This window comes from Balaenoptera musculus, chromosome 16, assembly GCF_009873245.2.
Source record: "Balaenoptera musculus isolate JJ_BM4_2016_0621 chromosome 16, mBalMus1.pri.v3, whole genome shotgun sequence".
NCBI classification, from domain to species: Eukaryota; Metazoa; Chordata; class Mammalia; order Artiodactyla; family Balaenopteridae; genus Balaenoptera; species Balaenoptera musculus.
In genome coordinates this window covers 45920054-45935335 of record NC_045800.1, presented here as the reverse complement: position 1 = coordinate 45935335, position 15282 = coordinate 45920054, and the positions used below count along the sequence as shown (strand labels likewise).

At 37.1% G+C, this 15282-nt stretch overlaps 1 protein-coding gene across 1 annotated transcript in view; it reads right to left on the bottom strand.

Annotated features, from left to right (window-relative positions):
- The window catches only part of ZNF485 (zinc finger protein 485), a 60406-nt gene extending 46630 nt beyond the window's left edge, over positions 1-13776 (bottom strand). The window contains 3 exon segments of the mRNA XM_036828072.1: positions 4988-5083; positions 5343-5469; positions 13538-13776. Coding sequence (XP_036683967.1) covers positions 4988-5083; positions 5343-5469; positions 13538-13657 — 343 coding nt within the window. The 5' untranslated portion in view covers positions 13658-13776.
- Between the last annotated feature and the right edge of the window lie 1506 nt (positions 13777-15282).

The window sequence follows — 15282 nt, the reverse complement described above, 5'->3', positions numbered from 1 at the left end:
ATATCAACTCATTACATTGTACACCTGACACTAAAATGTGTATGCCAGTTATACCTCAATTTTTTTTAAATGTGACATTCAAAATAGATAGAGAATTTGAAATAAACACAAACAATAAATTTAAAATGTTTGAATGACTGCTTAATCTTGGGGTAGGGAACTGCACAGGTAATAGAATCAGCCCAACAACTCAACAAATATTAAGTAGAATCACAAGGAAAATTAATAGACAATGATAGTAAGGGGAGATATCAAAGGAACATTAGACTTGGAACAATTAAATCAGGGCTAGTCGTTATCGAAGCAAGAGCCTCACTAATATACATGCTTACAACCTCATCCTCCTCTTTTCTATTCCACATAACACCACCAAATTGAATTTCAGAAAGTACTCATTTTCATTAGAGTTAAAAGGAAATTGTATTGCCTAGGCTATATTTGCATTCTTATGGGGATTCACAATGAATAGTAGTGCCTAAATGAAATATACATTTAGGCTATTCTTACAACAGGATCAGAGGCACATCTTTATTCATCTAGCATATCATCACCTAAAACTTACAGTCTGGGGACTTCCCTGGTGGCGTAGTGGGTAAGAATCTGCCCGCCAATGCAGGGGACACAGGTTTGAGCCCTGGTCCAGGAAGATCGCACGTGCTGTGGAGCAACTAAGCCCGTGTGCCACAACTACTGAGCCTATGCTCTAGAGCCTGCAAGCCACAACTACTGAAGCCTGCGTGCCACAACTACTGAAGCCCACACGCCTAGAGCCTGTGCTCCGCAACAAGAGAAGCCACCGCAATGAGAAGGCTGTGTGCCGCAACGAAGAGTAGCCCCCACTCGCCGCACCGAGAGAAAGCCCGCGTGCAGCAACGAAGACCCAACGCAGCCAAAAATAAATTAAATAAATAAATAAAATTTATTTTTAAAAAAACAAAACTTACAGTCAGAATTTCACTTATACAATCAATTATCCATTGTTATTAGAGTCTAGAGTGCTTCTCCCTATCTCTTTATACTCATCTTCTGATTTGTCTAATAATTATGGAAAGTCTTATGTCAATTTTCTGCCCTTTGCAATTAAAGGCAGAAAATAAAAATTCTAAATTCTCAACTATATTCAATGAAAGCTAAAGCAGGAAAGAAACAACAAATAAGGGGGACTTCCCTGGCGGCGCAGCGGTTAAGAATCCACCTGCCAATGCAGGGGACACGGGTTTGATCCCTCGTCCAGGAAGATCCCACGTGCCACGGAGCAGCTAAGCCCGTGCGCCACAACTACTGAGCCTGCACTCTAGAGCCCGTGAGCCACAACTACTGAGCCCACGAGCCACAACTACTGAAGCCTGCATGCCTAGAGCCTGTGCTCTGCAACAAGAGAAGCCCGAGCACTGCAATCAAGAGTAGCCCCTGCTAGCTGCGACTAGAGAAAGCCCACACGAAGCAGCGAAGACCCAACGCAGCCAAAAAAATAAATAAATAAAAAATTTAAAAGAAAAGAAACAACAAATAAGGTCTCCAGACTTCTTTCATCCCTTCATTACAGTTGATGCAATACTTCAGAGAACTCAATAAGAAAACTGAAGGATGATATAATGGTGAGGATTTACTTCACTATTGCATTATCCTTCCAAGAAATTCCATCATCTATTTTCTTATATTTTAGTGTATTTTAGCACTATTGGACATAACTGATGAGTAATGTTGGAATAATTGCTAGGGGGATGAAGTAGCAAAACATTTCAAAATACATTAAAATAAGATCACAACAATCCCATATTTCTTAGATTTATAAATGGGACCAAGTCACCCATGTGGAAACTACAAGATAAAATGAGTTTTATTCCATTTTAAAATATAAGTAAATTTTCTCTTTGTTCATTCAAGTTAAAATTATATTTTAATTTATAAGAAATTATGAAAGTCATAAAACAACAACCCTTGCAAATAATTAGAACTGCTTCAAAAAGAAATTCAAAAACAAAAATTGGGTGGCGCAGTGGTTAAGAATCTGCCTGCCAATGCAGGGGACACGGATTCGAGCCCTGGTCTGGAAGATCCCACATGTCGCATAGCAGCTGGGCCCGTGAGCCACAATTACTGAGCCTGTGCGTCTGGAGCCTGTGCTCCGCAACAAGAGAGGTCGCAATAGTGAGAGGCCCGCTCACCGCGATGAAGAGTGGCCCCCACTTGCCACAACTAGAGAAAGCCCTCGCACAGAAACGAAGACCCAGCACAGCCATAAATCAATCAATCAATCAATCAATCAATCAATAAAATTAAAAAAAAAAAACAAAACAAAAATTGGGTACACTGGATCCCTGATGGTATACCAAGGGTTAATATTCTATTTTGTTTAATATTTGAAGTATATCACTATTCCTTTCTACATTCCAATAATGGAATACAGTCTATTATTTCTTTTTATATTTCATATGTACTTTTCAAACACCATATACCTATATTTGTAAAAAATCCAAATTGACAATATCTGTCTTTTAACAAGAGGGTTTAGTCCTTTTGAATGTATTGTAATTACTAAAATATCTAGGATGGTTTCCTTCATTTCACTTACAGTTTCCACTTATTCTAATTTTTACTTGCTTTTCCCCTCTCTTTCATTGTTCTTTTTTGGTCTGATCTAACATATATATATTTTTTCTTTTCTATTTTCTTCCCTTCAGAAGTTTAGAAGTTATACATTACTTTCTTCTAGCATTTACTCATTAAATTTTACCATTCATATTTAACTCAACAACACTTCTAAAAAATAAAAGGATTTTAGAACACCAGTCTGGTCAACTGATAAATTACTTACATGCTATTGTTTTTCAATATTTTATTTTTGTTGTTTTTATACTCAACAGAATAAACATTGCTACTACAGATCTTCCTTGCCTTACAATGAGGTTAAGTCCCCATAAACCTATTGTAACTTGGCAATATCAAAAGTCGAAAATGCATATAATACCCCTAATCTACTGAACATCATAGCTTAGAATAGCCTATCTTAAACGTTTACATTAGCCTAGAGTTGGGCAAAATCATCTAATGCAAAGCCTATTTTATAATAGTGTTGAATATCTCATGCAGTTCACTGAATACTGTACTAACAGTTTTATGGGTACAAGATGGTTGTAAGGTTGTTTACCCTCGTGGTCATGTGGCTGACTGGGAGCTACGGCTCACTGCCGCTACCCAGCATCACAAGAGAGTATCCTACCACACATCGCTGGCCCAGGGAAAAGATCAAAATTCAAAGTACAATTTCCAGTGAATGGGTATTGCTTTTGCACCAGTGAAGTCAAAAAATCATGAGTTGAATCACTGTAATTTGGGGATCATCTGTATTTTTTACAGATAATATTTGTATAAACTTCCCATATCTTTACTTGTTTCCTCCCAGAACTGCTTCTCCTCAAGTTCCCCTGTCTGAGTTAAAGGTACTACCAGGTGTCTAGTGCCTCAGGAAAAAAAACCTTTCAGTTTTTCTCTTGATTATTCTTTTTCTTGTACCCATAATCCAATCTAACAGGAAATCCTGTTTTGGCTACAACTTCAAAATACATCAAGAACCCAATCATGTCACTTTACTTTCTATTTCCAAGCCGGTATAAGGCACCACAATCCCTCACATGGAGAACTGCTAACTGCTCTCCTTGACTTTACTCGTCCCTCCTCCCCACCCCCTCTGTCAACACTTCCACTGTAGAGCAGCCAGGGGTATACATGAAGCAAATCAGAACATGTGCTCCTTTGCTCAAAACCTTCCAATGACTCCAACTCAATTAGAATTAAGGAGCTTTCGGGACTTGCTTAGTGGTCCAGTGGTAAAGAATCCGCCTTCCAATGCAGGGGATGCGGGTTCAATCCCTGGTCAGGGAACTAAGATCCCACATGCCGCGGGGCAACATGCCACAACGTGCCCGCGTGCCACAACTACTGAGCTCATGCGCCTCAACTAGAGCCTGCGTGCTGCAAACTACAGAGCCCATGCACTCTGGAACCTGCACGCCACAACTACAGAGCCCACGCGTCCTGGAGCCTGCAAGCCACAACTAGAGAAGAGTAAACCTGCTGCCACAACTAGAGAGAGGCCTGTGCACAACAACAAAGAGCCCACACACCACAATGAAAGATCCCACGTGCCTCAACAAAGATCCTGCGTGCCACAACGAAGACCTGATGCAGCAAAAAACAAATTAAATAAATAAATAAATAATAAATAAATCTTAAAAAAAAAAGAATTAAGGAGCTTTCAATAGCCAGTAAAGCCAAATAACCTGGCACCAACTACCTCTCTGACATCATCTCTAACTCTCTGATCTCTATTCATCCTGGCAAACGCTATCCTGTTCTGCAGACACTAAACACTCCGGCCTCAAGTTCATGGCACAGGGTATACCATCTGGCTGGAGTATTCAAAATCCACTGGCCCCCTCCATTCAGATCTGTGTTATAATAACACAGATATATATTATTATTAATAACACAGATATAATTATATATTATAATTATAATATTGACCTTAAAGAGGCTCTTTCCTGATCACTTTCATAAACAGCACCACATTTCATTCTCTTTTGCCACTAAAATGCAGTCATTATATTGTTAGCAGTTGCAACCCCAGCACACAGACAAACCTGGCATATGGTAGATGTCAAATTAATACTTAGTGAATTAATACATAATATATGATTAAAAGACGACAAATGAAATTGATGTAGAAAGAATAACAAATATCTAAAATGAGAGAGGCAAGGATTGGATTTTTGGAAGAAAACCTAAAAAGAAACCATTTAGCTCTTATCTGCCAGGGTGATATATGCATCTGAGGCATGAAGGCCAATTATTCTTGGTCACTTCCAAAGTTCTATTAACTCTAAAAAAAATTTCCTAAAAAATCTCAAACATGCCAACATCTGAACTAACTCCCTGGGATCCAGTTTCTCCCAGGTTACAGTAACGTCTATGCCCACTAACTCACCTGGGTGGCTCTGACTTTGGGACTCTTCCTCTAACATCCATGGCTCTTCTCCTTGCTCCAATTTGAAAATCACCTCTGGTTTGGTAACACAATACCCTGTGAATGGAAAATGACACAGGACTTGGACCAGGTGCCCTGAGGTTCAGGACCTTTAAAGGAGGACAAAGTTAGCCTGCATGAAAATAAATCCACTGGGGAAGAGAACCCAAGTGTTCTTTGTAGTGCCCAAAAGGGATCACCTTTGACTCCTGAATTTCAAATCTATAAATTATTAATCTCTACAAAGAAACCACCTATATCAGCAGCTAAAAAGGAAACAAATATTGTTTGGAGTTACAAATTATACAATCCCTACCCACTGAGATGAGGTGGCTATAGTTCTCCAGCATCACGTCCCTGTACAGGGTCCTCTGAGCAGGGTCCAGGTGCTGCCACTCCTCCTGGGTGAAGCCCATAGTCACATCCTCAAATGACACTGGCCCCTGAAACAGCACATCTGTGTTCTATCTACAGTGACCAGAACTGGAGAGCATGCAATATGTTGGGGATCTAACACCTGGTCATGTTCACAATTAATAGTTGAAGAGAAAATGCAATGTAGGATCCCTTCTATCAGTACTATATGTTGTGGGAAAATGAGGAATCATGGTATAAGGACTTGCCAGTGTATTAATTTCTTAATTCATAGAAAAAGTATAGGAGTTCCTGCCAGTGTTCCAGGAACTGTCCCAATTTCTGGGAATACAAAGAAAAATAAAAGATTAATCCTGCTCTCAAGGAGTTTATAATCAGGTCAGAAAACATATTTAAACATAAATATCTGCAACAAATTTTATAGAAGCAATGCTAAAAAGTCTCTGAAAGGTAAATGGGTAGTTGCAAAGGGGGAAGAAACGTTAAGTTCTATTTTGTATTATCAGGTTGAATTTTATTGAGGAGTAAAGTATTAAGTCTTGACACATGAATCACATATTCTTTATAAATATGGGCCAACGACATAAAAAAGGCATGGAAGCATTAAAAAATACTTGATAAGTTAATGGAACTATACAGCAGGAGAAAAGGGTTTGAGATGTATTAAGATAAAGCCTCACAGACATAATTAAGAGCACGATTGTAAGCAAGATTACAAGTAATTGTGGATATGTCCTCCAGTCTAAGGGTTTCAAAACATTTGGTCATTTACCCCTTAATTAAAGTTTGAGCACTCATCCAGCATTGCTATTTATATCTTTATATGTACATGAAATCTCATTCTTATTTTTAAAGCACAAATATCTGAACATCGATATGCTAATAATTCCTTCCCACATTCCAATAGCTTTTCTTGGGTACTCCCTGGGGCAGTGTTCTCAAAGTGTGGTCCATAAGTCAACAACATCAGCATCAGCTGGGAACTTGTTAGAAATGCAAAATTCTCGAGCCCCATTCCAGCCCCTATCCAGACACTTGGATAGCCAGTGTCCAAGATGATCATCACCTCCTCCCCCAGTGCCCTTGTACAATCCTCTCCCACATTAAATAGGGCTGACCTTTGTAACCAATAGAATGTTGCAGAAATAACAGAGTATGACCAATGAGGCCAAGTCACAGAAGAACACTGGTGCTTCCACTTTGTTCCTTCATGGATCACTTTCTCTGGGTAAAGCCAGCTGCCATCTCATAAGGACACTCAAGCAGCCCTATGGTGAAGTCTACATGGGGAGGAAATGAGGCCTCCTGCCAAACATCAATACTAATTTGCTAGCCATGTGAGTGAGCCATCACAGAAGCAAATCCTCCAGCCCCATTCAAGCCTTCAGATGGCTGCAGCCTCATGAGACCCCTACATGAGGCAATAAATGTTTCTTGTTGCCTTTAAGCTGCTAAATATTGGGGTGCTTCCTTATGCAGCATTAGATTAAGGCATCTACAGAAACAGATACTCTGGGCATGGGACTTAGTGAACAGTGTTTTAATAAGCCCTCCAGGTATGAGACACCAAAGCTGAAAAACTAGTGATCTAGGGAAGTCAAAAACAAGGACACTAAAGGAATTTGAAGGCTCTGGCACCTACAGCTACAACAAACATTAAACACAGCCCAACTCCTAGCCAGAGTAACACAAATCCTCACACTAAAAATTTATTTACCTTAGTTCTATTACCAGATACAGGTCCAGCTCTCAAAAAACAATTGCAAGACATACCAAAAAGTAATAAAAAACACACAGAGAAGAGACAAAGTAATAATCAGAACCAGACTCAGATACAACACAAATGTTGGAATTATCAGACAGGGAGTTTAAAATAACTATAATTAACATGTTAAAGAGTTGAATGGAAAAAATTAGACAACATTCAACTATAAATGAGTCATATAAGCAGAAAAATAGAAATTCTAGAAAAAAATCAAAAGTAAATGCTCAAAGTCAAAACCACAGTAATAGAAACGAGGAATGCCTCTGATGGACTCATCATACAACAAGCCAAGGAAAGAACCAGTGAACTTGAAAAGAGGTCAACAAAAACTTCACAGACTGAAATGTGAAAAGAAAAAGAATGAAAAAAACAGAACATCCAAGAACTGTGGCACAACATTAAAAGGCATAATATATGCATAATTAGAATACCAGAAGAAGAAGGAACAGAGCAGAAGAAATATCTGAAGTAGTAATAACCAAACATTCCAAAATTAATGACAAATCCAGGAAACTCAGAGAATACCAAGCAAGATAAATGCCCCCAAAACCACATCTCATCCTGTCATACTCAAACTGCAGAAAACCAAATACAAAAGATCTTGAAAAAAGCAAAGAAGGGGTGGGGGTGGTGTTGCGCCCCAGGGGTTGGTGGAATGTGAACCTTACCTACAAAGGAACAACGATAAGAATTACAACCGACTTCTCAGAATCCATGCAAGCAAGGAGAGAATGGAGTGAAATACCTAAAGTGTTGAAGGAAAAAAACCACCAACACAGAATTAATGAAAAGACACACTGAGGCATACATTTATATAATTCTGAATGACAAGGATAAACTCTTAAGAGCTTCTAGATGAAAGAACAGCTGACTCACAAAGTAAAGAAAAGCATCCTAGCTTCGGACTTCTCCTCTGCAGTGGTGAAAGCAAAAAGACAATGAGATTATGAGAAAAGAATTTCAATCCAGGAATATTATACATAAATAAATTGTCTTTCATATGACAGGCCCAAAACCAGATGTGTTCAAATGAGCAGGGCCTCGAGGAACAAATCACCCCTGTAATCTCTGCAGAGAAAACACTAAGGAGGTACTAATGAGCTACCAAGCAAGTCTCAAGCAAGGGGAAGGAATGAGAAACAATAGAGCTTGTTACTGAAACATGGTTACAACTAGATGGATAATATTAACATGATTTGAAATGTATAACATAATATTAAAGAAGACCTCCTGAAACAGAAGAGACTCTCCATAAGAACAGAGCCAGTAATATACTGATAAATTATTAAAATGGAGCCTGGGTGTGGGGAGGAGTAATGGGTGGATTAAAACTTTCGAAGGTCATCTAAGAGGGGCTGGAGGAAGAGAAGTAGCAATCACTACACCATGGAGCAGCAGAAGAGCAACAAAGTAATCTGATATGCTAGTAGATATGGCTCAGTTATAATATTTAGGTGTGGGTTGGTAGCTATGAGAACTGAAAATCAGAAAACTACCAAATTAACAGAGAAGAAAAATGAAACAATGACAAATTTGAATATACCAGAAAAAGTAAAGATTCTAAAGAAGTATAATTAATAGTATAAATTATGATATATATTGCATTATGTTATACTCAAAAATAATATGTAGTAAACTAAGACAGATATATAAAACCAAATATATGAATTATCACAGAAAATGGGAATGGATATATTTCTTATGCAAGACTAACATGCCATATTAGTCTTAAAAAAAACCCCAAATGTTGCCATTTGTTGTTTACAAAAAATAAACCTAAAACAAAGTGATAAAGAATGGTTAAAAAAAAAGGAATGGACAAAATACTACCAGAAAAAGCAAATAAAAGGGAAGCAAGCATGGTCTTATTTATATCAGATTTAGGAGAATTTGCAGCCTTAAACTTCAATGGGGCAAAGGCAGATACCATGTAATGATAAATGGTAAAAATTAATCAAGGTTTAAGTCAAATCTGTATATATCCAAATAGATAAAAGAAAAACTGCTACAGTTACAAGATAAATTGGTTAAAGAAAACAAACCACAATCACGGTAAGAGGCAATATATATCAACAAGAAAGGACTATCAAATGGAGTTTGTTAAACTCACGTGTTCAGGTAATTACTAATGATAGTTAAAATTCAGTTATTTAGAAAAATGTCTTTCATAGAATATTTTAAATACATACTATCTCATACTCAGGACAAACCTATAACATAGATACTATTTTTCCCATTTAACAGATAAGAAAATTGAGGCAGAAAGAGGTTACCCAACTTCCCAAGGTTACCCTAAATTGGAACTAGGTCATCTGAAAATAAAGCACCACTTATAATCGTTATGTTATGCTGTGCTTTCAGAGACAATATTGCTAAACCCTACAAATCAGAGGTTTTACAAGCTACTTTGTCTGATTATGACCTATAAAACCAAAAATTTTAAAACTCACTAAAAAGTCATTAACTCATAAAATAAGACATTCTCCAAATTAAAAACTTTAGATCAAAGAAAAGTAACCAACATCCAAATTACTACTGTCCTGGAAAGAAACAAAGGGGGAAATTCATTACATGAAAACTTAAGACCTAAAACTAAAGCTGTCACAGAGAAAAATTGTCTTTATTTTTTAAATAAAGACTGAAAATAATTATGAACTTTATGTTTAGCTAAAAGAAATATGAAAAATAAAAAACAGATCAAAAAAGCATGAAAAAATAAGGATAAAATCTTAAGTGAATAAAATTAAAATAAAGCCAAAATAAATGAAGAAGACTAAATTAAACCCAAAGCTTTTTTTTTCAGTATGTCCCATACATAAAATGGGCAAAATTGGTTGGGGGGGGGGGGGGAAGAAAACTAACATAAAACTTTAAGACAATTTAATTTAGCAAACAATTTTTTTGGTTGTTGTGCTTAAAAATTTTTACAGGAGGGGGAGGAAATATACCAGATATAATGTTTTTAATTCAAAAGGGGAAAAAGCTATGTTCAAAATAAAAACTGTAAAGGGATATTACTTTTTATTACAAAGCTCCTCTAATCAAAACAAAAATACATCAGTGACAAGAAAAAGTCCCAGAATTGAGTCAAATATACGTACAGTGCCTACTTGTAAAAAAAAAAATTACACCTCACACTATATAAAAATATGTATTTGAATGAATAAGTATAAAACACAAAACAAAAGACAAGGAAGCACCCAAGTAATAACATATTAAGTCTGTTACAAAAAAGTAGAAAATCTTAGATTGGATTAAAAAGATTGAGCTACATGGTGCTTACAAAGGAGACACCTAAAACAAAACGGCACATGAAAGTTCATTCATTCATTCACTTAGCGACTTTTCAATACTTATTATGCACTTAGACTACAACAGTGAAAAACAATGATGTCCCCCTCCAGTCTTCAGGAGAGTTATATTCATTCAGGAAGGGAAAAACAGACAATAAACAACATAGTAATAATGAAACTGTAGTGTCGGATGAGAAGAAGTGTTTTGGAAGAGTGTGTTGGAGAAGTGCCTTAATACACAATACATAGTGTATTAAGGTAAGGGGGATGGGAACACTGGGGGTTAGTGTAGCAATTTTAAGGTGGAAGTTTGTGTAGAGCAAAGCAAAATGTGAGAAACCCTTGGTGTGATTGTGCTTTGCCCTGGGACAAAAAGCACCTGCTCCCAGCTGGGGATAACAAATGACAAACTGGGAAGAAGCAACTACAACTTACATCATGTTCTAAAAAATAATTTCCCTAATATAAAAGAATTAAATCTATAATTTAAAACTTTCCATAAAGAAAATCCAGGCCCTATATAAATTCACTGGTGAATTTTTACAAACCACTAAGTAATAAATAACACCAATCTTCAACAAACACTTCCAGAGAATAGACAATGAGGAAATACTTAACATGTTTCTTTGAGGCCATATACAATTGATACAAAACATGACAAAAACATTATAAAAAAGGAAAATAAAAGTCTCTCTCATGAAGAAAGACAAAAATCCTAAACAACTTATCATGAAATACATTCAAAGATGACAGAATATCAAAGCCAAGTGGGAATTTTTCCTGGAAAAATAGTCTGGTTTAACACTTGAAAATCAAAACATTAATAGAATTATATCAATCAGTATGTTAATATCAATCCATTAAAAGAATAAAGGAGAAAACCATACAATCAACTCAATAATTAAATTCAACAACATTGGATGATAAAAACTTTCAGCAAACCAGGAGAATGAAACTTTCCCAAGAACGTCTACCAAAAATGTTACAGCAAGTATCATCCTAAATGATAAAATATCAAAAAGCTTCCCTTGAGACTGGAATGAAAACAAGTACATACTATTCTATTCCATGGTAGCTCCTAGCCACAGCAATAAAGAAAAAGAAATTAAAGTTTTAAATGGGACAAAAAGTAAGAAATATCCATATAACATAATTGTGTGGAAGGAAACTCCAAAATAATCTACAGATAAAATATTAGAGTTAATAAATGGTAAGGTCACTGAAAACAAGTTCAGTATACAAAAATTGACTATATATACTAGCAACGTCAAAATAGGGAGAAAATTTTTCAACTACCTAAGAATAAATCTAACAAAAGAAGTAAAAGATGTACACATGGAAATTATCAAACGTTCCTGAGAAAAATTAAAGGAGACCTAAGTAAATGAAGAGAAATGCCACGTTCATGAGTTGAAAATTCAAGCCAGTATTAATATAACCTAACTCCCAAATCAATCTATAGATCCAGTGCAATACCAAATTCCAGCAGATTCCCAGGGCAGGGTGTTGACAAGATGATTTTAAAGTTTATACAGAAATACAAAGGACTGGAACTTCCCTGGGGAGTCAGTGGGTAAGACTCTGCACTCCCAATGCCGGGGGCCTGGGTTCAATCCCTGGTCAGGGAACTAGATCCCACATGCACGCCGCAACTAAGAGTTCGCATGCCACAACTAAGGAGACCGTGTGCCACAATTAAGGAGGTGGCGAGCCGCAACTAAGGAGCCCTGGAGCCGCAACTAAGGAGGCTGCCTGCTGCAACTAAGGAGCTCGCGTGCCGCAACTAAGGAGATGGCGAGCCGCAACTAAGGAGCTCGCCTGCCGCAACTAAGACCCAGCACAACCAAATTAATTAATTAATTAATTTTTTTAAAAAAAGAAATACAAAGGACTTAAAGTAGTTACGGTAAATCTTGAAGAACAAAAGTGGACAACTTATATCCACAGATATGAATACTTTTTATAACGCTAAATAATAAGGCAGGGCAGTACTGGCATAGGGTAGACAAAGAGGCAACTGTAACAGAAATAAGAATCCAAAAAGAGATACACACATATGGTCACCTGATTTCTAACAGACACCACTGCAGTTCTGTGGGGAAAGGAAGGTCTTTTCAATAAGTGGTACTGTGGGAACTGACTAGCCATAGCTCAAAAAAAGATATATACATGTTTATGTATATGTATCTAATAATTCAAAATAGATCATAGACATAAATGTGAAAGCTAAAACAATTCAAATTTTTAGATGAGAATATAAGAGAATTCCTTTATGACTTTGGGATGGGCAAAAATGTTTTTAAACAGGACACAAAGCACTAACCATTAAAGAAAACATTGATAAACTGGACTTAATTAAAATTCAGAACAAGTCTCAAACTTAAAGAAGATATCTGTAGTACACATATCTGACAAAGGACTCATATCTAGAACATATAAACATCCAAGTTAATACAGCACAGAAAAACTATCAATTTTTTTAACAAACAAAACGAATACATGCTTTAAAGAAAAAGACATCAAAATGGTTAGAAAACATGAAAAGATCCTCAGCATGATCAGCAATCTGAGAAATGCAAATTAAAACCACAGTGAGATACCACTACACTCACCCACCAAATACTAAAAAAGAAAAAAGAAAAAGAAAACCTCACAAACAATACCAAATGCTAACAAGGCGATGGCACAAAAGAACCTCTCACATACCGCTGGCGGGAGTGTCAAGCAGTACAACTACTTTGTAAAGTCCGTTTGGCTGAATCTATCAAAGTTAAACATATGTATGTGTGCTATGAGCCATCAGTTCCACTCCTAGGTTTCTATCCCTCAGATTCAAGTGCACATGTGTACAAAAGCCAGAATTGTAAACAACCCAAATATCCTTTCAGAGCACAACAGATAAACTGGTATATTCATACCATGGGGAAAATACCAAACTACTACTTCACATGGATGACCTCAAACATAATGTTGAGTAAAAGAAGTCAGACATAACAGATTATATATTACATGATTCTATTTGAAGTTTAAAATGAGACAAAACTAATATATGATAACAGAAGTCAAAATAATAATTACCTTTGACTGAGTCGGCAAGTACAGTCTTGGAAAGAACAGAAGCCTTCTGCGGTACAGAAAATGCCCTTTATCTTGAGCTGGGTGATAGCTATCCAGCTGCAGCGCGTATGAAAAATTCATCAAGTTGTACCCCAAGGATTTGTGTGCACTTTATTTCAATTTCAAAAAAAGAAAGAAATATTAACAACTTGAATGTAACAAGATTTGATCACTGACTGGATGTGTGGGTAGCAGGTAAAGGACAGCACTTAGAAATAGATACTGGGTTTTTCACCCGGATGATGGGTTTGCTGGTGATAACATTTGATGGGAAATAAAGGAGAAAGTGGGGGGAGCTGTTAATAACAACTTTCCTTTTGGATTGTAGAGTTTGATGGGCCTTTAGAAGAGCTACACAGAGATGTCCAGCAGAGAGTTGGCCATTTGGGTCTAAGGTAGGGGAGAGGTCTGGGCTGGAGAGCCAGAAAAGCATCCCAGCAAATGATGCATCCCCAGACAGGAAAAGAGATCACTCAGAAAGACCAGGAGAGTGAGGACAATAGGGGACCAATAATGGACACCTTGGGAGAAGCAGTAATAAGAGGCAAGAAGAGGAAGAAGACTCCATGGAGAAAATAGAAAAGAAATAATCACAGAGGAAGAGACCAGAAACCAATCAACATTTTCTAGGAGGGACTGAATATGAGTGTCAACAGGATAGAATGCTCAATTAAGGCAAATACTATAGGATCAATGACATTTGTCATAATAAGGTCACCGGTGTCCCTTACCAGACAGATCCAACAAGTGATGCAGTTTGAAACGTAAAAGGGCACTGGGGAAGTGTGTGCCAGAAAATACAACTTTAACCTATCTGCTGCACAATCTATACATAATATTAGAGAAGATTATCTGAAGGTGACATAATCCATTCTTTCTTGCAGATATCCCTGGTTCTATGCCCAGATCAAGGGGACCATGAGAAAGAGGTCTACAAGACCACGGTGAGCAGCCCCTGGAAACCTCAACTGACTGAGTTCTCCTTTGGCACAAAGTGTCCTGCTTCCCCTGAGGAGCAATTACAGGCAGCTGGCTGCACCCATTTCCCATAGTCACTGAAAGATTATTTACTATGATACCTACAGGAAGATTAGGAAAGGAACATCTTCTTTAGAATTCTTAATGCCTCATGAGGAATTCACATGATGATTTCTTTAAAGGCCAATGCAAATCATGTAACAAAGAACATCTGCATTTTTGCTATGACTATCAGAAAAATCAGACAAATTTGGTCAACGATGGCACAGAATAGTCTAGTAATAGCATAGAACTTGCATATATCTGCATAGTACTTCATCCTGATACTGATGTGTTCCTGCATATTATCCCTGAAGTTGACTTTCATCTATTTCTATATTTCCATTCTAATCTACTAACCCTAAAAAGTCTCATGTAAGACACTGTCAACAAAGGAGGGAAAAAATAAACAAACCACCTGAGATCTGTTCATTTTCTGTGGATCGAGGAAACACGTAGAGAACTACAAAGTTGGGCTGGAGGAAGAAAGAATAGAACACAAGAGATCTGATCTGCCTTGCATCTCCTGGATTCTCCTGCCTATAAGCTCCACACACTAGCGGGATAAAATGTCCTCCTGTAGAACATCTTTTGGTCCTGAACTACTTTGGCAGTAGTTTCTCAGTCTTTTAATAGAAACTGGGTTTGACTTAACTATGTCGGAAAATCTGACTATTGGCTAGGTTGCT